General features: G+C 30.0%; 1 protein-coding gene across 1 annotated transcript; it reads left to right on the top strand.

Annotated features, from left to right (window-relative positions):
- Nucleotides 1-17,918: 17,918 nt before the first annotated feature.
- On the top strand, nucleotides 17,919-21,238 carry LOC125832477 (pentatricopeptide repeat-containing protein At5g61990, mitochondrial). Its single transcript, XM_049511629.1, has one exon. It carries the CDS (start codon nucleotides 18,011-18,013, stop codon nucleotides 21,116-21,118), a length of 3,108 nt encoding a protein of 1,035 aa, XP_049367586.1. The 5' UTR covers nucleotides 17,919-18,010; the 3' UTR covers nucleotides 21,119-21,238.
- Nucleotides 21,239-21,827: the final 589 nt, after the last annotated feature.

Raw genomic sequence — 21,827 nt, 5'->3', positions numbered from 1 at the left:
GAATGAGATGATTTGGATGTAAGAGATTGTCGATATAAACGTAAATAGTTCGAAGAAGTATTAAAAGAAAATTGTTATTGCTATTTATTCTCTTTTCAATTATTTTCAGCATGAATTTCTCGTGCTAGTATTTGTTATATACACATGATTTTTATATGCTTACTCGAATGGGACATTATTAAAAGTAAAAATAGAACAACTTATATATCACTTTTTTTCAGATCCTATTCGTGGAATTATATTACAAAGATAAAAAAGAAAACTTAGCTAACGGCACGTTTCCAAACACTCAAAATTGGCGCCGTTTGTAACGGCAAGTTTCCAACATCCCGTTTTTAGCGTAACTGAGCTCAACGGTTACGGACTTGAAACGGGATTGCGTTACAGCTTATAATTTATTTAGGAAAAGGACAGAAAGGGAAATGCATAAAGATAAGATAGTAGAGTACATCCCAACCCTGCTTTACATGATGCAATAGGAATGATCCACGTGTCCTAATGTCATATCATGGACACGTGTACAAATCATATGGCGCCAGACAGTCAAAGATGGTCTTTTTGGAATAAAATTTTGTTACGTCGTGTCATGGAGTTTGCGTGACCACTTTGGTAAAAAGCTCGTAACGGACCCTTTCTTTTACGACGTATTTTACATCATGCTTGCGTTCGATGTCTTCTTTCGTTCGATATTTAATATTCGTATTGAGATCGAGAAATTTCACATTGAGGATAAACATGTTTTGAAGTTCTAAGGGGTTATATGGTATAATTGAATAAAAAATAAGTTATTTATGTATTAATTTTTATATAACTTATGCGACGTTTGATAGGTATATATGTAGATAAGAAATAAGTTATTCATGTATAAAATTAATATGCCGTTTGGTTGACAATTTAGAAATTCGTATAACTAATCAATGGTGAACCCAGAAATTTCACGAAGGGTGTCCAGAAATTGCACAACAAATCCTCTTTTTAAAAAGGGGAGATTCGAACACGTGAGCACTAGCTCATTTAAGGTGTCTAAAACCAATTAAAGGCATCTAAAACCACTAGACTGCAACAACCTATTACATCAAGGGCGTCCAAAATATGTTATTTAATCACTCCGTATACCATTTTAGTTGTATATATGGGTTTTTTTCCGACGAATGATGTCCAATTGGACACCCTGACTTACATGTTCCTACATGTAAACTATGTAACTAGTACATGTAAGTTATGAGGAATCTATATATCATTTTATACATGGTAGAAGGTGGAATAACTAATATATGCATAAATGATACAAAAATTCACTCATAACTAAACTTACATTATTAATATTTGCATAACTCTAGCCAACTAACAAACAACCCCTAAATTATTAGTATTTGGGCAATATAATTTCAATTGAAAAAAAGGTTACTTTTTTTTTTTTTTACATATTCCTCAATTTATTTATTTTTGTATTTTTAGTTAATTAATGAAAAAACATAATTAAGGTTGAGAAGGAAAGTTTAGAGAACTAAATAAACACAAGGGAAGAAGAAAAAAATCACTTGAACACCGGTGATGATCATCACTATTCACTACCAAATAAAAAGAAAAAGATTTAGAAACAATAATAAATATGAGTATTTATAATCAACACTTTATATAAATATCACTAAAAAATTAGTGTTTCTGGATGCAATGATTTAACTCAATTGTGGCTAAATATTTTTATGACAATAAAAGAAAAAACTATTACCATTAAATATCATGTTTTGTTTTGTTGTATTATTTGAGTAGGAAAACCGGTAGCTTTCTCGTTGATTAATTAATTAAGCACCATTTCGTAATCTTTTAATTGGCGGGTTAAGTGATGACAATTGACAAGTTGTGTTAATTAAGATAGGATAACACTAATTAGTGCAGCAGCAAGCATGCTTAATTAATTTAATACGGTTTTAGGTTCCAGCTAGAGATTAGGGTTGATGGGGATATTAGGGCACACAAAGAATGATGTATGTATTATGTGTACAAAACAAATTACTTATGAGATTTCCTTATCATAACCAAGATTCAACAATCAACAAATTTAAAACCAATAATCATGGTTTATACTTTATGATGATTATAACCATGGTTTATAATTGTGTTAGAGAATATACCTTTTTGCACCAATTTGTAGTCTTGTAGTACTATATATAAAAGTAGTAAAAATTTAAAATTAGATTTATGTTGCATTCATCATTTTTCTTTTTGCTTATATCATCTGAAAATTTTATAAATCTTAACGTGTTGGCAATAATTGGAGATGCGAAATTAATTAAATTGAAATTTTAAATATTGTCATTGTATAAATTTCTGCGACCATTATCGAATGTTCTTTTATTATTTTTTCACCGACCAATTTTTTCTATGGGATTAAATTTGTATTTGTGCCTCGTATGCCTCTAATATATATATATATATATATATTTTCTATAAATCACAATCCTTTTCATATTAGCCTAGCGAAAAAAAAAATATTCTTAACATATTAATCAAAATTTATTTTATCTCTCCAAAATCAAAAGGAGACAAATAAATGTGAACAGAAAAAGTAAATACCACATTTCAATGGTCATAAAAAAAACTAAATTTCCCTTCTAATAAAAATCAAGAAGTGACATTATAAATGCGTAACTTTCGCATGCAAGAAAAACCAATCATAGATTAAAAAAAGTTGCTTAAATGTGGGCTCTAGATTATATTATTATATTATATATTATACTATACTATAAGTCATAGTCTTTGACCTTCTTCCATTGGCCAATTTTGTCCAACAAAATGGAAATCTATTTTATTAATTAGTTAATTATTATAATAAACATTCAGATGATCTTGCTGGCCTAGGTTGTCCAGAAATACGCAGCAATATATTCTTTTATTATTTTTAAAATATTTAATTTCCTTTCAAGCAACTTTTACAACTAATAATATTATATGATATAATTAGTACACTATTCTTCTGTTTATTGAGACAAGACAGTCCAGTTCACCAGCACTAGCCATGTTTAATTTTTATTGTTATCTCTAAATATCCAATAAACAAGTTGATAAACATCGAGGTGGAATCTAAATTTAGTTTAAGAATTTTTACTGTAATTTTAAATTAATATATAATAATAATTGAATTTTCAAGATAATAAAATAAAAATTACTGAATTTATGTGAACCTGTAATATTATCGTTGTGTATGAAAAAGAAAAAGGAAAACAATAAATAATATATTATTCTGCAATTTGGGAGGGGATATTGTTAACACGTGTGAATGTGATTAGTCAATTTAATAATCCTATCTATTTATTATTTTTTTTCTCGAAAGAAGTCACTTTTCTTAATTTTCCTTTAACTTAATTCTTTGTTATTATCTATAAATGGTTGGTTGAGTTTTTTCATAAGATGTTTAAAATTCTTTGGTCATTGAGAAAATGGTAACTAATGACACGACATTTCAACAAGTTGAATTCCTATAAAACAATGATTAGTATATACGACTTATTTCTTTTAATTTTTATCTTCGAAATTAAGGACGAAACAAATTATAAAGTTAGGAGAAATGGAATAATAAATCTTCTTGATTTAATTTCTGAGTATATTTATATTTCTTAATATTTTGAATTTCGTTACTAAACCTTCTAACTTAGCGGCACAGTTTGAGATCGAGCTTCACATTTTTTTTTTCATAATGTAAATATTAACTTTGTGCATAGTTATAGTAGTAAAACAAAAATTAGAGCACTAAGTTGAAAATGGATATATATATATCACTTTATTTATAAGATGAGAGCAAATTCAAAATGAGAAAGTGGAAGTTCAATTCAAACGTATAAAAAATTGATAGATACAAATGATATTCCGATAAGTCCTAATCTGGATGACTTTTAATATTGTTATACATTATTCATTTCAATATGTTGGACCATGAGAACAAGACACTCTAACCAATAAAACCTTCGTTAGAAAATTACACGATATAAATTATTAAAATTTATATATATATATATATATATATATATATATATATTATCTCTTTGGTTTTGGATTCTCTTTTATTTTAGAGATTAATTTTCGACAAATGTTACATTTTCATAGAAGGGGAAGGCGAAGAAAGCCTAGCGTCGACAAATTTTTTGTAGACATTCGATGTTTATATTAATAAACTTTATTACATAAGCGCGTCCGCACACACATAAAAGAAAAAGAAAAAAGGGATATCCTCCTTTTTGCTTTTGCAACTAAATTTTCTTCTTTCTACTTCGATTTTACTTCATTCATATTCTTCACTTTAATCAAAGTAAAAGATTACTTTATTTTTAATAGTTATTTACTTATCACCAATATAAAAGCGTGATTGACAAATAACATGTTATTTTCCAACCTACAACACAAAACAAAAATTATAAATTTACTACTAATATTTTACTCAGAGATTTAGGAGGAGGTGGTTGATGAATGTTACCAATAATTATCACAAAAAAATATATTTATGAGCATTAGTTAAGACTTTGTAATCTAATAAGACCACCAAACCACCAATCCATTTAGCAAACATGGGCCAAACTCCACCATTATTTTGGGAGAAGATAAGTTTTAATAATACTAAGAAAATCTTAAATATCCCAAATGCACAGACTATATATTTGAAATTATTTTTATATTATGAGGGGACCATGTTTATTTGTCAAAATATTAGTGATTAATCGGCTTCTAATTATGGCCAACCATGACTTCTTCATATGATCATGTTTCACCAACTATTAACAAATATATATTACTACATTAAGATTAATTAATCCTATAATTATATGTTTTCTTCTTCTTTTTTTCTCAGAATAAATAAATTAATTTGACCATGTACACGATAATTAGTAACAAAATATGTGGACACAATTATTCGATATTTACCGTGACACAAGGTTACATATTACTCAATGAATCAATCGAGATTCATACACTACTATGAGTTGATATAAACGTCGCCATCATACACACAATAACTATACTAAAGGAATAAGTACGACATAGGTAGAAGACCTAATACGAGTTTGAATGACACATTAATTTTTTATTAATAAAATATGCACAAAAATATTTAAAATAAAATTAATTATTAACCCTTGAAATTATTATTTTAAGATTTTGACTCCGCTTTTACGATCAAGTAAAAAAGTACTTTGATTAGCTATGTTGTTGTGTCAAGAAGGACATGTTATGAACAATGAAACATAAGGAGCTTTTATTTAAATAAAGGGTTCTTATTTGAATACAAAAAATATTATCCCCACCGTCCTACCTTTTATATTGTACATAATTAAGGTTTTAGTAGGTATCAATGACAACATCTAATCCTCCAATTAGTCATAATTAGAAACCTAAGCTTTGTCCTTTAAATATGAACACTTTAATTAATACTAATCAATTAGAAGTATCCTAGTCAATTTTGCAATGAACTCCCTAGATTCTCATCAAAATTAAAATTGTCTAAAAAGCTTTTGTAATTATTGTAACAAGGTAGGTGCAAACAAAAAGGATATAGGTAGAAAAATATGTATTAGTAGGAAATAGAAGTCAATAAAAATAATTTATATCCACAAAAATTAAAATACTCAAAAGTAGTAAAAGGCCAAAATGGTTTCTACCAATATATATATATATACGTGTCTACATATGATAGGCTGGTTAAATCTTATAAAACATTGGATCACCATTTTCTATAGGACATCATCAATGACGCTCCCATGCCTCCCTGTTGAGTGCAGGGTCCGAAGCCAGATGAGCGGAAGGGGTTCATTAAAAAAAGTCATCGAAAAAATAATATCGTTCATATAAAATATCAAATGATGAATTCTCGATGAGACTCCTATTAATTAAGAGATACTTAGATTGTAAGTTTTTTTCTCTATGAGGAATGGACAAATATTTGACCGTTTAGTTAATAAATAAAACTACGTAGCTATAAGGGGAGAAAAAAAGAAGAGAAAGAAAATTATGTAGCTAATTCTTGATTGTAAGTCAAAAAAGTTTCGAATTCAAATTCCCTTATATCATGAATTATAGACGAATTTGGTTATCCAACCGTCACTAGTGCATGCATTAATAGCCAATTTTTCATGGAGTTTGAATTTTCCGGAGCTAAAACTCCATAACAATTTGAAACATTTCAAGAAAACATGATGAGAAAATGGTCAATAAACGTTATTTCTTCGATTAAATAAAGTAAATTGGGTAATAGGGACAATATGGCGAGTGGGCCTTTGTACTATTGGGTCATGTCCCTAACATTTTTTATCTTATTAAAAACCTTTTTTTTCTTATATTCACAGAATGGGTTAGTTATATGGGTGAGTATGGGTAGTCAAGGTTCGGCCTAAAATAAGCTAAAGAACAGTTGAGGAATCTTTTATAAACTCCAACCACAAATTATTTACTCTTTCTTCATATCATAAAAGTTTTTCCCAATTCAAGAAATCACAACATGGCTTGTCTATTATTAAAAAAAAAGTACATTGAACATAATGTATATGGTTTTAGGAACCTCTAGCCCAATTATGTTTTGTGTCGACAATGTTGAGTTCAGTTGATCCCTGTAATTATATGCTATATACACCTTTATAATTTTTTTTAGAATACGAGATTAAACATGATATCGCTGGTGAACACTAAGTCATTCAATTCTTGTTACTAATTTTTTATTTAAAAAATAATAATTAATGTTATGGACCATAACATGTGCAATTTATTCATTGAACTTCTCCCCACAAACAACTTTTGTTTACTATTTCTCAAAGTATATGTGCTAACAAAATAGTCCTTTAATTTGGTCCCTTGCTGTTTCAGAAATAAGATGCTCTCACATTAACACATTTTTGCAAAACACAAGGTCATGATGATTCATAAGCATGTAAGTTCAAGAATGCACATTAGGGTTGACAAAATTAGCACATGAAAATATGATTTGCTCAATCTGTCTAAATTTGAATGGGTTAATAATTCGTCTGTTGATTCATATAAGCTCATTTTGATCCGCCTAATTCAACTCATATGTATGTTGGGTTGATATGTAACATAAATTAATCCATGAGAAACTCAACGAATTACTTCCAAAGATACATTTTTCTTTGATTTTGTTATATGTAGTCATAATAAAGATATTTTTTATTTGGTAATTAAATAAAGAGTAAATTTTAGGTTTAACAAACATAAAAATCATATTTGTATGTTATAACTATAGTTTGTATAATTGCGCTCCATAACAAACTTAAAGTTTGCTATGGAGCATCAGATTTGTATAAATCGCTGGTAGGCCTCTCGTTTGTATAAAATCGATATGTATTTGTATAATTATAAGTGTATATGACGAAAATATATGTATTTGTATTTATATATACAATTTTCTCTCGCTTTATACAAACACAAACTCAATTATACATTTGTGTTTGTATAAAGTGAGAGAGGTGAGGGAGAGTGGCGAGCGAGATCTGTGAGGGTGGCGAGCGAGATCTGTGAGGGTGGCGAGAGAGATTCTATGGGAGATAGACGAACGAAAAGATATGTATATATACAATTTTCTCTTGCTTTATACAAAAACAAACATAATTTATACATTTGTGTTTGTATAAAGTGAGAGAGGCGAGAGAGAAACTGCGGAGCAAGGTCAGGAGAGTGGCGAGCGAGAAATCTGGGGAGAGAGGCGAATGACAGTTGTTTGCTACGGGTTACAATTAAATCAAATTGTGGTTATAACATTTAATTTGAATTAATAATTTGCTATTTTATACAATTTTCCCTTAAATAAATTATAAGAAAAAGACACAAAGGGGTAAAACCTGAGAAACGTTGAACGGGTTGGATTATGATCCATTGGTTAATTCATTCCGGCCCAACAAATTTCAACACAAGCCCACAAGTAACTTATACCTACCCATTTTTGTTATTTCAGTCCATTTTAATATGTTCAAATTCGATTTAATCCGCCTATTTAACGGTCCTAATTGTGGTGTCCACCATGATTGGATAAGCTGCCTTACCAATGACTTCAAGACAATAGGTATATGAACTGTTTGAAGTTTTAATAGCCCATTTTAATTTATAGGCCCATTACTTTAAGGGCCCATATCCACAATTACAAATGAGTCCAATATGATGCTCTCAGGAAAATTGAAGCCCAATTCCGGCTTCAAGCAGTCCAAGCCTGTTACGATGTTTACACAAATATTTCCTTTTTAAACAACTACTATATTAATTATGTCCATTTCTTAAAAGTTGTGCAAACATATCACTTGAGACTGATAAAAAAAAGCAATTTTTACATATAACAAACATAAAAATTATATTTGTATGTTATAACTATAATTTGTATAATTGCGCTCCATATCAAATTTTATGTTTGCTATGGAGCTTTTGATTTGTATAATTCGCTACAAATATCAAATTTTATACAAATTGTTCAGTTTTGTATAAATTCATTTATACATTGTAATTTGTATAATAAGATCTGTATTTGTATAATTATAAGTGTATATGACAAAAATATATGTATTTGTATTTGTATATACACTTTTCTCTCGCTTTATACAAACACAAACACATTTTATACTGAAATGTATAAAATGACTAATTGTATACCGAAAATGGCTAATTGTATATTGAATCAAATGGCAAAAAAAAGGGATGTTTGCTGCGAATTACAATTAAAATAAACTATGGCTATAACATTTAATTTGAATTAATAGTTTGTTATTTCATACAATTTTCCCATAAAAAATAAGATTGCCATTTAACATTTACAAAATTTAAAATCGTACTCTAAAATTAGATTGTCATTTTCATAAATTGCAAGAGAAATTAGAGAAAAAGAAGAAGAAGATTGTTATTTATTTAACAATTGTCCCGAAAAGGAACAATCTACGAAAATTATAACTATAAATAATATATTTAATGAAATCTTATAAATAAAGACTTGAGAAAGTAAAATGCATAGATCCAAGAGCGGCTCAACTCTAAAGTCAACGAAGCAATGACTTTATGTCACGACCCAAAAATAGACGTGATGACACTAGTCTTATCCCACCAAGACAAGTCAGCCTAAAACTCAACCATTATAATAAAATGCGGAAATTTTTATAATCAACTCAACAACACCCCAAAAATCTGGCTGTCACGTGTATAAGCCTCTAATGTGTTATAACAAAATTGAAGGAAAATACAAGTTCAATGACATTGTTTCTAGAATAGAACAAGATCATAATTAAGGAGAAAGAAGGTCCGCTGAAATGAAAAGCAGCTACATCACAAACCTCCACAAGAAGCCTCAGACAAGGAGAAGAGAAAATTTCACAAAAGTCCGGGCTAGTAACCTACAAAAAAATGTAGTAGCAAGGGGTGAGTACCAAACCACACGGTACTCAGCAAGTAAACTTCTAAACACAAGCTAAGGTAATAGAATACACGTACTCCTTACACACCAACCGAACCTCCACAACTACAACCTGCATAAACCAGCCCAACCTAACAATTCACAATTTACATAGCAGCTCAACATCAATCACTTTAACAAATTACATATCCTCAATAACAAACTCAATATTTATCAATTACAACTTTCACAAAAGGCACTCACAAATATCAGCAACACACAAGATTAAGTTCATCAAATAAAGGTAATCAAATATCAAGTATTTTCCAATCACCAATAAAACACATAATCATCAAGAATGAAGGATGTCATGGGATGTAATTCAATATGACACCATGAAATGATATGCCTCAGAATCTAAATACTCTCTCAACCGTATATATATACATGATATTCCTCGGAAATACATCAAGAGTTCATGACCCATTGGGGACTCGCGAGGTCTATATACCGACATGGACGATCTTCACGTGTCCAAATTATAATTTTAACATCTCACCATTCCCAGCACGGACGATCTCCGCGTGCCCAACTTATACTCAATCTCATGTCAATGTATATGCACAATATAATTCCAAATAAAGGGGATGATGATCTTAATCAAATATCATTATGAAATGTAATCACCTCAACTATCACAAGTATACGGGTTCAATAAAGAACACAATCACACATAAACAATTAATCACATTGCCTTTTATTACCCCTTTTTCATCATTAAAATTAATCAATGTGGACAAGTCAACCCATCACCAAGTCTCATTATCCCCAAACACATATTACAAGGAAATACACGAATTTCATACACTTAACAAGGGTTTAGAAATCTACTTGCCTCAATCAATCAAGAATTCACTCTGGAACTTGAATCTTCCCCTTTCATTGAACTTTCAACTCAAAACAATCTATTCAAATAAATGACCACAATAAGATTCCAAAACTAACAACACTCATATTACTATGTGTTTATCTTTGACCCAAAAATTCACCCAAGTTTATAATTAAGTTCTTAAGCTCGATGTCCATTAACATGTCAACTCTCATATTTCTCAAATTCAAGCCTAGGGTTAAGTCATAATTTCTCCAAACACTACAACCCTAATAACTTTCATATAATATAATACACATAATACTTACTTACAAGTATCAATAGGTTAAGATAGGAGCCATAATGTGACAACCACGAAAAATCCAACTGGAAAATTGATACAAGAACAAAAAATCCGATAACCTCTAGTAATGAAATTATATTTTAATTCATAATCACATTCATCCTCCTAACCTTCTTTAGGATTATTATCATTGTCAACTAAATCTTAGACCCATATTTCTACAATTTCAATAACGTTGTACAGTATTCCAATTTACACTTCTTCTTGATCCAAACCCACTTTCTTGTTTTTCTTTTTCTATTACAATCAACTATAATAATAATAATAATAAAATAATGATAACAAACAAAAAGGAGTACTAATAATAATAGCAATAATATTAGCATCTTTTCTTGTCCCCTAATTTCTAAGCCGCCAAGAATTCACCACTGCCCCCTTCAATCTAATACAACCATTATACTAATATAATAATAATAATAATAACTATTGGTTACTTCCACTAAAATTTGTCAACTGTAACCCATAAATACTTGCCCATCAATTTGAAAACCAACAATATTGCAGAAGATCCAATTCATTCCATACCCACTTATAATAATAATTCAATTGAAAGAATTGCAACTTAATAATATAATAACTATTTTGATTTCTTATGCAATTAAAAAGCAGAAATTTTCATCCACAGAATTAAGTATACCTGCACTCTCGTTCTTCACTCAACGCACGCCGGCATGTTAGTTTTCTTTCTGCTCCTCTTTATTTTCTTTTCTAAATTAAATATTTATTAAAACTAATAATTCCTACTAACTTATTTTATTATTTCAAACTTGGCCCACTATTATTAACAATAACCAAATTACCCATAAATTAATTATTATAGTTAAATGACTATTCAAAATTATCAAAAAAATGACCTTTCGGATCCGGGTCATTACACTTTAGACCCCTGGAAAAATAAGGCCTCAACATTATTTAATGGTAATATTTATAATTTAAATAATTATGTATTTATTGTTAGAATCAATTGAAATGTTCTTAATAGTTTATTGCCAATCTTTTATCAATCATTATGCATACATTTTTAAAAAAAAATTATTTTTCTTAAATACAGCTGATGTAATTATAATTAAAAGTTGTAAGCAATTAAATTTACATTACTTTCTATTTCTTAATTTGTCTAATTAACTTCAATTTGGATCAATCATTTTTTGGAATTTTCTTGACATCTCTTATATATTTCAAACTCAAGATAATTAACTTATCGAATAATTAAATTTTAGAAGACATTATCTTAACTTTGAATGCCTTCTAAAGCATAACAATCACTATGGTTTAAACCTAATTTTCTAATTAAATGTAATACAAAATATTACAAGTAAAAATGATACTCTAATTGGTATACTCAATCATGTGAAGTCTCATTTTTAAAAAATATTCCTACTACTTCTATAATATTTTGATAGTTTGTATAATAATTGACTCAATTGATAAAATTTCAAAAACTATAATCAATAATAACGTATCTAGAATATAAACATTTGTAGTGTTATACAATGTATAATAACTTATATATCTATATTAATGTCTTACTAATTATTACAAGAAATATTATATAGACAATTGAAAATAATAGCAATTAATTATCATGTATTTTGAAAATTTATTAAATAAGCACAAGATCTCTTTTTTTAAAAATTGACCTAAAACCTCCTAGTCAAATGAGCTCTTATGTCTACCAGAAATATAATATATGTATAAAAATAAAAATTTCTCAGATTGATTTTTGAATTGCAAAATTAGGGTTACAGTTTATACGAAATATTATATTGCTGATTGAAAATAATAATAATTAGTTATCATGTATTTTAAATTTTTATTAGATATGTATAATATTTCTTCTTTTAAATTTAGGCAACACATATAACAAATGTTTGAATGGCAAATTTAGGGGTTGTTTGGTACACAGATTAATAACGCATGGATTAATAACGTAAAGATTAGTAATGTAGAGTTTATTTTTATCAAGTGTTTGGTTCATTATTTCCCACATTATCTTGTATACCCTTGAATTATTATGTAATTTGGTCAAGGTAGATAATTGCGACAATATTAATTTTATGGCCTTCTAACTAGCTAGGAGAAGAACAATTATGTTGTCATGTTTGCTATTTTTTCACTTGAATTATTTAAGGATAAATAATTGTCATTTTATTAAATTGATCACCCACAAAATGCCACTTTTCAATTTAAAAAAGATAAATCATCTATTGTTAAAAATCGAAAGGATGGTAAACAATAATAAAATTAAATAAACCATCTACATTTACACATTAATATTTGTGTGGTTTTCTAAATATTTGTATTTTGACAATTTATAAAATTATATACTTAAATCTACAACTTGCAAATTCTATTTGTAAATGTAGATGGTTTATATATATATATACACACACACATCAACAAATAATACATTCAGTTAAGATCATAAACGTCATGATATATTTACCTTTTTAATTAGTAAATGTCAAACAACTCACATTTCAAATATTGCGTTGATTTGTGTTGGATTTATTTAGTATCAAACAACTCTCTCTAAATAATTTGTAAGCTAATTTATTTAAATAATTTTACTAGTATAAATATAAAATCAAGAAAATAAACAAATAATTAAAATGATTTGAGGGATATTTTTGTCTTTACATAGACTTATCCCATGGTATTAAATCTCATGTATTGCTAGTACCTTCAAATTGAAGGTATTAGTAATACATTCTATTATACCATGTAGGGTGTATAAATACATAGGCCCAAATTTCTACCAAACATAGTACTAAATAATAGAGGTGTCAAAAGAATATAAAAAACCCACCGAACCTAATCGAACAATTGAGATGGTCTTTTTAATTTATGAAAAAAACCGAAAAATTCTCAAACCGAATAACCTTACATATATGTAATATATTTTAGGATTAATTACCTAACTATACATTCTTTTTCATCATATTTTCTATTATTCCCTACCATTTCAAAAAATTACAAAATTCCTCTTTTCCATAATTTCTCTCACTTTTCCGGATACATCACTGTAAATTACCACCCCAAGTTTTTTTTTCCTTTTTTCATACCTAAAATCACGTATCATCAATTATCTCCATCACTGTATTTTTGAATTTCAAATATTTTCTCTATCTGATTTATCAATTGCAAGTTGTTGAAGAGGTAGCTATTCTTCATCTTCTTCTTCATCTATTTTTTTTCTTTCTACTTCATCAAGTATCAATTTTTTATTTTTTATTTTTAGCTTTTTTCATCTACAAATTTAATTGAAGAAGGATGCATCTTCAACTTCAAAAATCAATTGTGGAAAAAAAACCCAAAAAATGAGGAAAATGTCGAGTTGTTGGTGGCTTCGGTATGAGTTTTGGGTCGAGATCCATGAGTGAAGCTATTGTTGAAAGTGAAAAAAAAGCTACGAGAGTTGATACAGAGCAAAAGAGAAAGTGTATAAGGATTTCTTCATCATTTTAACAGATTGTTGACTTTCTTTTCCGATTTTTTGTTGTTCATCTTTTTCTGATACATATGGGTTCAGATCTTTTAATGTATCTAGTTGATTTTGATTCTTAAATTAATGTATAATTCGTTCGTTTCACATTTATGATGAATTACAATTTTGTCATGTACAATATATCATTTTCAAATATTAATTTTGATACATAACTCTAATTTATTAAAACACGAATTAGTATGTATCATGTTCATAGTTATGCATTGGATACACAAATATTACAAATTTCATTATTTTTTACTATCGATACATACACCAGGCTTATTCAACTAGTAACAAGCTATGTATCGGTAGAGACTATCAAATTTTCTGTTGATACATAAACACTAATGTTTTATAACAAAATCATTAGTATCATATTCATAGTTATGTATATGACACATAACTTGTTATGTATATAACAAAGTTATATATCAGATGTTGTGATGTATCAGATGTTGTTAAGTATCTGCAACATTATTTTATAAATAAATCAGTGTATATCATAGTCATAGTTTTTTTTTTTGTATGTGACATAGCTATATAAAATTTTCAACTTTTTTTTAATCTGATACGATTTGGGGGAGATATGAGAGAAGAAAATTTTGAAATTTGAATTGTTTGGAGCTGTTATTTGGGAGAGATTGACATCAATTTATTTGCATGATTTGGGGAACAGACATTTAATTTTATATTTAATTTCCTTTTTAATCTCAGCAAACTAGTTGTATAATGTATCAAATGTGATGTATCTGGTTGACAACAATTTTAAGGAATTTTTGTAAATTGAAAAAGAGTAGGGATAAAATGTAATTTGCTCCTTACACTATGGGATTTAGGGGTGGCAAATGGTTGGATTGGATCGGATTTGAATGGATTGAGCAAAAATGGTTAGGATTACAATCCACCAAAATAGAATATGGGTAAATATGAATTTGATCAAATATAATTTGGGTAAAATGGTTCTAACTCATTTAAAACCTCTACATATTTCCTTGACTAAGTGAAATGGGCTTCATGACATCAATTTACCCCCTCCCCCCGGCCATCTCCACCTTCCACCAACCGACCTCTAATTTTTTTTTGTTTTTCAAAAACAAATTTTTTTTTATGTTTTTCAAAAAAAATAAAATTTACCCCCTCCCCCAGGCACTCCCCACCCCTAATTTTTTTGTTTTCCAAAAACAAAAAAAAATAAAAATTTATCCCTTCCGCTCGAGGATCCCCCACCCCCCCCCCACCCATCTTCCACCAACCGACCCCTAATTTTTTTTTATTTTCCAAAAACAAAAAAAAATTGTTTTTTTTTTTTAAATTTACCCCTCCCCCTCACCCCCACACACACCTTCCACCAACCTAACCCCTATTTTTTTTTTTGTTTTCTAAAAAACAAAAAAAAAAAAAAAAAATTTACCCCCTCCCCCAGACACCCCCCACCTTCCACCAACCGACCCCTAATTTTTTTTTGTTTTTCAAAAAAAAAATTATCCCCCTCCCCCGGGCCCCCCCACCCCCGGGGCTCCCCAACTTCCACCAACCTACCCCTAATATTTTTTTGTTTTCCAAAAGAAGAAAATATCTAAGTTTGAAAATTAATATTAATTTTTTTATTTTTTAGCACAATTAAGAATTTTGAGTGGAAGTGAAAACTAAGTGATCGATTATGGGTCAATATGGATACCCATATTTTACCCATTTTGACTATATTTGTAGAGACTCTTAAAATAGCTTGAAACTCATATTTACCCAATTAAAATATGAATGATCCAAGTCATTAAGGGCCCGTTTGGCCATGCGATATGGTATCATGATATGGAATCATGAGATGAAATTGAAGGTTTGTTTGGCCATGCGATATGGAATTTTTGTGTTGTATATTTTCTCATAAACATAAAAATCCCACAAGTTGTAAAACTATTAAAATAGCCCCAATTGTTTATTCAATCTTATCAAATAAACAAAAAATTATAAAATCGCATAATAAATTATTACAAAGTTATTTGTTCTCCACTTAAGTAATTGTTTCATCTAACTTTAATTTAATAAAAAAAATTGAACATAAATTGTACTTATATGCTCATATCTCTCAACTAATCTTACAAATAAACTATAAAGTAGAAAAAAAATATACATTAGTGAGTAAATATTAACTTAGAAGTTAAATATACTAAGATAAAAATTAACAAACATCACTGACTTCTAACTATTTACAAGAAAAATCAATAGTTAAATATTATAGAATAACGAAATTTTAAAAAGTTACCACAAGTTTGAGTCAAAAACACTTCTAATAAAATTTAATCAAAAAAGTTATAACTAGTCTACTTGACTAAATATTAATAACTAATTGATCAATTTTTTCCCAAGTCTTCAATTCATTGGACTTGATATTCTTCAGTCATGTGAACGAACATTTTGAGAATATTAAGATTAAGAAAGTGCGGCACTGCCAATGAAAATTGTCTTTTATCAATATTATGCTTAGTCATAAGATTAAGACGTTTTTTTTTATTATGAAAAATCAAAAAAGTATTACTCCATTCGTTCTTATTTATATTCACCAAATGAATTTCTACTTTATCATTTATATTCACCAAATTTAAAGTAATAATAAATTTTATATTGGTGAGAATAATAAATTTTAAAAAGTAATGATGTGATCATAAATTTTATTTACATATGAAACAAATGGTTAGTAGATATAAATGTGGGGTTGTTTTAACAAAATATAAACTCATGGATCAATTATTGTATTAAAATATCTCAAATCATGATATGGAATCACCATATAATTTCATATCATGGTTTTTGGAGAATATGGTATCACCTCTCATGATATGGAATCATGAGATGGAATCAGCGTAAAATCGCATGTCCAAACGCTGATTCCATCTCACAACATCATATCGTGATATGGTATCGCATGGCCAAACGCCTACTAAATATGTGTAAAATGAACTCATTTCATTAATATGGACTGAAATTGCCACCCCTAATGAGATTCTTAAATTTTTTACTATATTTTATATATTAACAATATGTTAAATTTAATAAATAAATATATTTTATAACATTTTTCAAATATATTTATATATATATGACTAGACGAGTTTGAGTCTTTGCTCTTTAAATAGCCTTTACTTAATTAGGTTTAAAATTAAAAGATATTGTAATAGATACTCTATCAAATAATATAACAAAGCTGATGCAAACACTCCAATTAAGTGTTTAAGATCAAACAATACGATAACAAGATTTTTATTCTTGTCTTCTTGGTGAGGAATTAAAGTGCTTCTTTAAGAACATATTTGCGAAATAAATAGTTTAATAGTAATATTTTTGAGATGATATTTTTAAAGTAAAAAAAAATTGAAAATTAAACGAACCATGCCGATACCAAAGAGAAACCGATATGATTGAGATGGTTTTAAAAAAATCTAATAAGAGTTCGAAATATATCAGAACTTTGACCGAAATTGCTGTAACAATCTCAAACTTTAAGCATGACCTATTACCCACATACAATATTTAATTGTGTATTTTAAAGGTATATATGTACCCACGTGAACACGTTACTATTTATAATGATGCAATATTTATGATGTCCACGTGGACACATATATACCTTTAAAATACACTATTATATAGTGCATAGGGGTAAAAAATCATTTCCAAAGTTCAAAAATATTACAATAATTTCGATCAAAATTCAGATATATTTCAGACCTTTTTCCCAATTTTAATTATATATTATAAAATACTCAAATTAAAATATTTAAAAAATTATACCATTGAGTCATGACAACATACTAAATAATACCATACATAAAGTCATCTCTGTTCACTTTCCTCTGCAAAAATCCTCTTTGAGATCTACACTTATTTAACTGGTTATGGTAATCTGGACAAGTTTGTTAAGAAACTATGAATCTCGTATTGTCAAAAAGGATATTGATTATCTACAATTGGAGTTGTCGAAGACATGTAATCAAGAAATCAATGCGCTATACCCACAGTAAATCAACAGTGGAAGAAATCTCGACGATTTTGAAAGATAAGATTTCGGAAAGTAAATCAACAGCGGAAGAAATCTCGACGATTCTGAAACTTAAGAACTGGAAATTACTTTTGGAGTCGTCAGAAATCCCTAAAAAGCTAAATGCAGATGTGGTTCAGTCCGTTCTTGATTTGAACAAATTACTTGTCAACCCTAAACGCTTGCTTGACTTCTTTGACTGGTCGAATCAGAAATTGGGTATTGCTCACATTGATTCTTTCTCCATTCTTGCTTTGGCTTTGTGTAATTCGAACAATTTTGCTCCCGCCCAGCATGTGTTTGATGAAATGATTCAGAGACGATTTCCAGTACGGGATATTGTTAGTTCGTTGGTTAAATGTTATAAGGAATGTGATAAGTTTAGCTCAAAGACTGTGGTGTTTGAGTTGCCAATTGATGCTTATAGGAAAAAGGGTATGCTAAATGAGGCTGTTTCTATGTTCTTGGATATTAAAAATGAAGGCTTTTTCCCGAGTTTGTTGTGTTGTAATACGTTGTTGAATGAATTACTAAATGGTAATAAAATGGAACTGTTTTGGAAGGTTTATGAGGGAATGCTGGAGAGCAAGATTAGTCTTGATGTTTATACATACACCAATGTGATCAATGCTTATTGCAAGATTGGCAATATTAAGGATGCTAAAAGACTTCTTCATGATATGGGAGAAAAGGGGTGCAATCCAAACTTGGTTACATACAATGTGGTTATCAAAGGCTTGTGTGGGACAGGTACAGTTGATGAAGCATTGAAGCTAAAGAAGTCAATGGAAGGAAAGGGATTGGTTCCGGATATCTATACCTACAGCACACTCATTGATGGCTTCTGTAAGAAAAAGAAATCCAGGGAGGCAAAACAGATTTTGGATGAAATGTATGAAGTAGGTCTGAACCCGGATCATTTTGCATATACTGTGCTAATTGATGGATTCATGAAGGAGGGTGAGGTGGATGAGGCATTTAGAATAAAGGATGAAATGGTTGAACGTGGGAAGAGTTTGAATCTAATGACCTACAATTCTATCATAAACGGGCTTTGCAAAATTGGCCAGATTGACAAAGCAGTAACTATCAAGGCTGACATGATTGATATGGACATATTCCCTGATGTGCAAACATACAATTATTTAATTGAGGGCTATGGTCGCAAGAATAACATGGATAAGGCTTCTGAACTTTTGGTTGAGATGACTGACATAAACTTGGTACCTTCAGCCTATACTTATGGTGTGCTGATTAATGCTTTCTGCAACGCTGGAGATCTCTGTCAAGCAATTCTTATTTTGGAGAAGATGATTGCAGCTGGCGTGAGACGAAATGTTATCATCTACACCCCAATCATAAAAGGTTATGTAGAGGATGGTAAATTTGAAGAAGCAAAACATATTGTGCAGGATATGTGGCAGGATGGTATATTACCTGATATCTTCTGTTATAATTCAATTATTAGTGGGCTCTGTAAGGTGGGAAGGATAGATGAAGCAAAAGCGTGTCTCGTTGAAATAGAGAAGAGAAGACTGAGACCGAATTCATATACTTTTGGGCCTTTTATTTCTTGGTATAGAGAGGCAGGGAATATGCAAGTTGCAGAACAGTATTTCTGGGAGATGATAGATCGTGGTATAGCGCCTAATTATGTCACCTTTGCGTGTATCATTGATGGTTACTGCAAATATGGGAATATATCACAAGCATTTTCAGTATTGAATCGCATGCTTGAAATAGGTCGACTGCCAAATGCTCAACTTTATGGTATTCTTATCAATGCCCTCTCAAAGAATGGGAAATTGTCAGATGCCATGGATGTTTTATCTGAACTTTATAATAAGGGTCTAGTTCCTGATGTGTTCACTTACACCTCACTAATTTCTGGTTTCTGCAAGCAGAGTAATTTGGAAAAGGCTTTTCTACTTCTTGATGAAATGAGTCAGAAAGGTGTTAAACCAAACATAGTCACTTATAATAGCTTAATAGGTGGTCTTTGCAAGTCAGGTGACCTATCGAGAGCTAGGGAAGTGTTTGATGGCATCTCTGGAAAGGGTTTAGCACCAAATGGTGTGACATATACTACAATCATTGATGGTTACTGCAAAGCTGGTGATCTAGATGAGGCATTTCGCCTTTCAGATGAAATGCCTTTACGGGGTGTTCAACCGGATGCCTTCGTATACAATGCTCTTCTTCACGGATGCTGCAAGGCAGGAGAGATAGAGAAGGCATTGTCATTATTCCATGAAATGGTAGAGAAGGGAATTGCATCTACTCTTACTCTCAACACATTGATTGATGGGTTTTGCAAGTTAGGAAGATTGAGTGAAGCACTGGAGTTGGTGAAGGGTATGTCTGATATGCACATCCTGCCTGATCATGTAACTTACACCATTTTAATTGACTACTGTTGCAAGAACGGAATGATGAAAGTAGCAGAAGAGCTTTTCCAAACGATGCAAGGGAGGAAACTGATACCAAACATTGTGACTTACACTTCACTCATACAAGGTTATCACAGAATTGGAGAAAAATTGAAGGTGTTTTCACTATTTGAGGAAATGGTGGCAAGGGGCATTCAGCCTGATGAAGTAGTCTACAGCTCAATGGTTGATGCACTTTACCGAGAAGGGAATCTACATAAAGCTTTCAGTCTTTGGAATGAACTTTTGGATAAAGGTCTTTTGAAAGGACATGTAAGTGAAACATTAGTAGGGTCTTGGTGTGAGAAGGGAGAAATTTCGGCATTGTTGGCATCACTCAATGAAATAGGAGAGCAAGGTTTTGTACCTAGTCTTGCTATGTGCAGTACTTTAGCCCACGGATTAAATCAAGCAGGATATTCTGAAATATTACCTATGGTTATGGAGACCATGGTAAAGTTTTCCTGGATCTCCAATTCCATGACTTCAAATGACTTAATCAGACATTGTCAGATAGATGAACATACTGAAAGTATTAGCAACACTCCAAAGCAATCAGCCTTATAAGTTACTTGTCAGCTTCAAGACTAGCTCAACAAGAATGTTGTATGCTGGATTAATCCGTTCTCTCTGCGGTTTCTGACCGTGGATGCTCGATGGCAAACCCAGACTCCACTTGTGGGACAACACTGGGTATGTTGTTGTTAAACTGCTGAATTTTTTAAGTTTACTACCTGAAATAGGATAGTGATTTTATCTCTGTGTACAAAATATATGTATCCAGTATTTTCTTAATGTGGGGTTTGAATGTTAACAAAATTCTTGCTTATTTAAAAAGAGAAGATTGCTCATCTGCTTTGTCATGCACCATGCCTTTGATGTGTCAACATTTTCTCATCCATCTCTACTCGCCAAACACACTAATGATGAGAATATTGATATTTAAAGACCTTGAGGATTGTTTTATGATGATACTAGCTCGATGAATAATTGCTCTTTGAAGTTTTATTGGTCATAGTCCATAAAACTTTTGTTGGCAGAGTTGGTGGGTTCATATTGTTGTTTATACGGTGCAACCAGATTTGCATGGTTAGAGTGGTGAGACTATTAAGATGAACTGACAAATGATCAAGTTTCAGCATAATTTAGTTGCCTGATTGAAAAAGAATGTCTGCAACTCAGTGTTATTTATTCTCATGTTATCTGATATAAGTTGTTTCCATTTATAAAGGAGCAAATGTTTGTAGCACTGCAGCTTGCATGTGAAGTTCTTTCC

The sequence above is a fragment of the Solanum verrucosum genome, unplaced genomic scaffold (assembly GCF_900185275.1).
Source record: "Solanum verrucosum unplaced genomic scaffold, falcon-dt-bn FXZP01000009.1, whole genome shotgun sequence".
In the NCBI taxonomy this organism is placed as follows: domain Eukaryota; kingdom Viridiplantae; phylum Streptophyta; class Magnoliopsida; order Solanales; family Solanaceae; genus Solanum; species Solanum verrucosum.
This window is presented reverse-complemented; position numbering and strand designations above follow the sequence as displayed.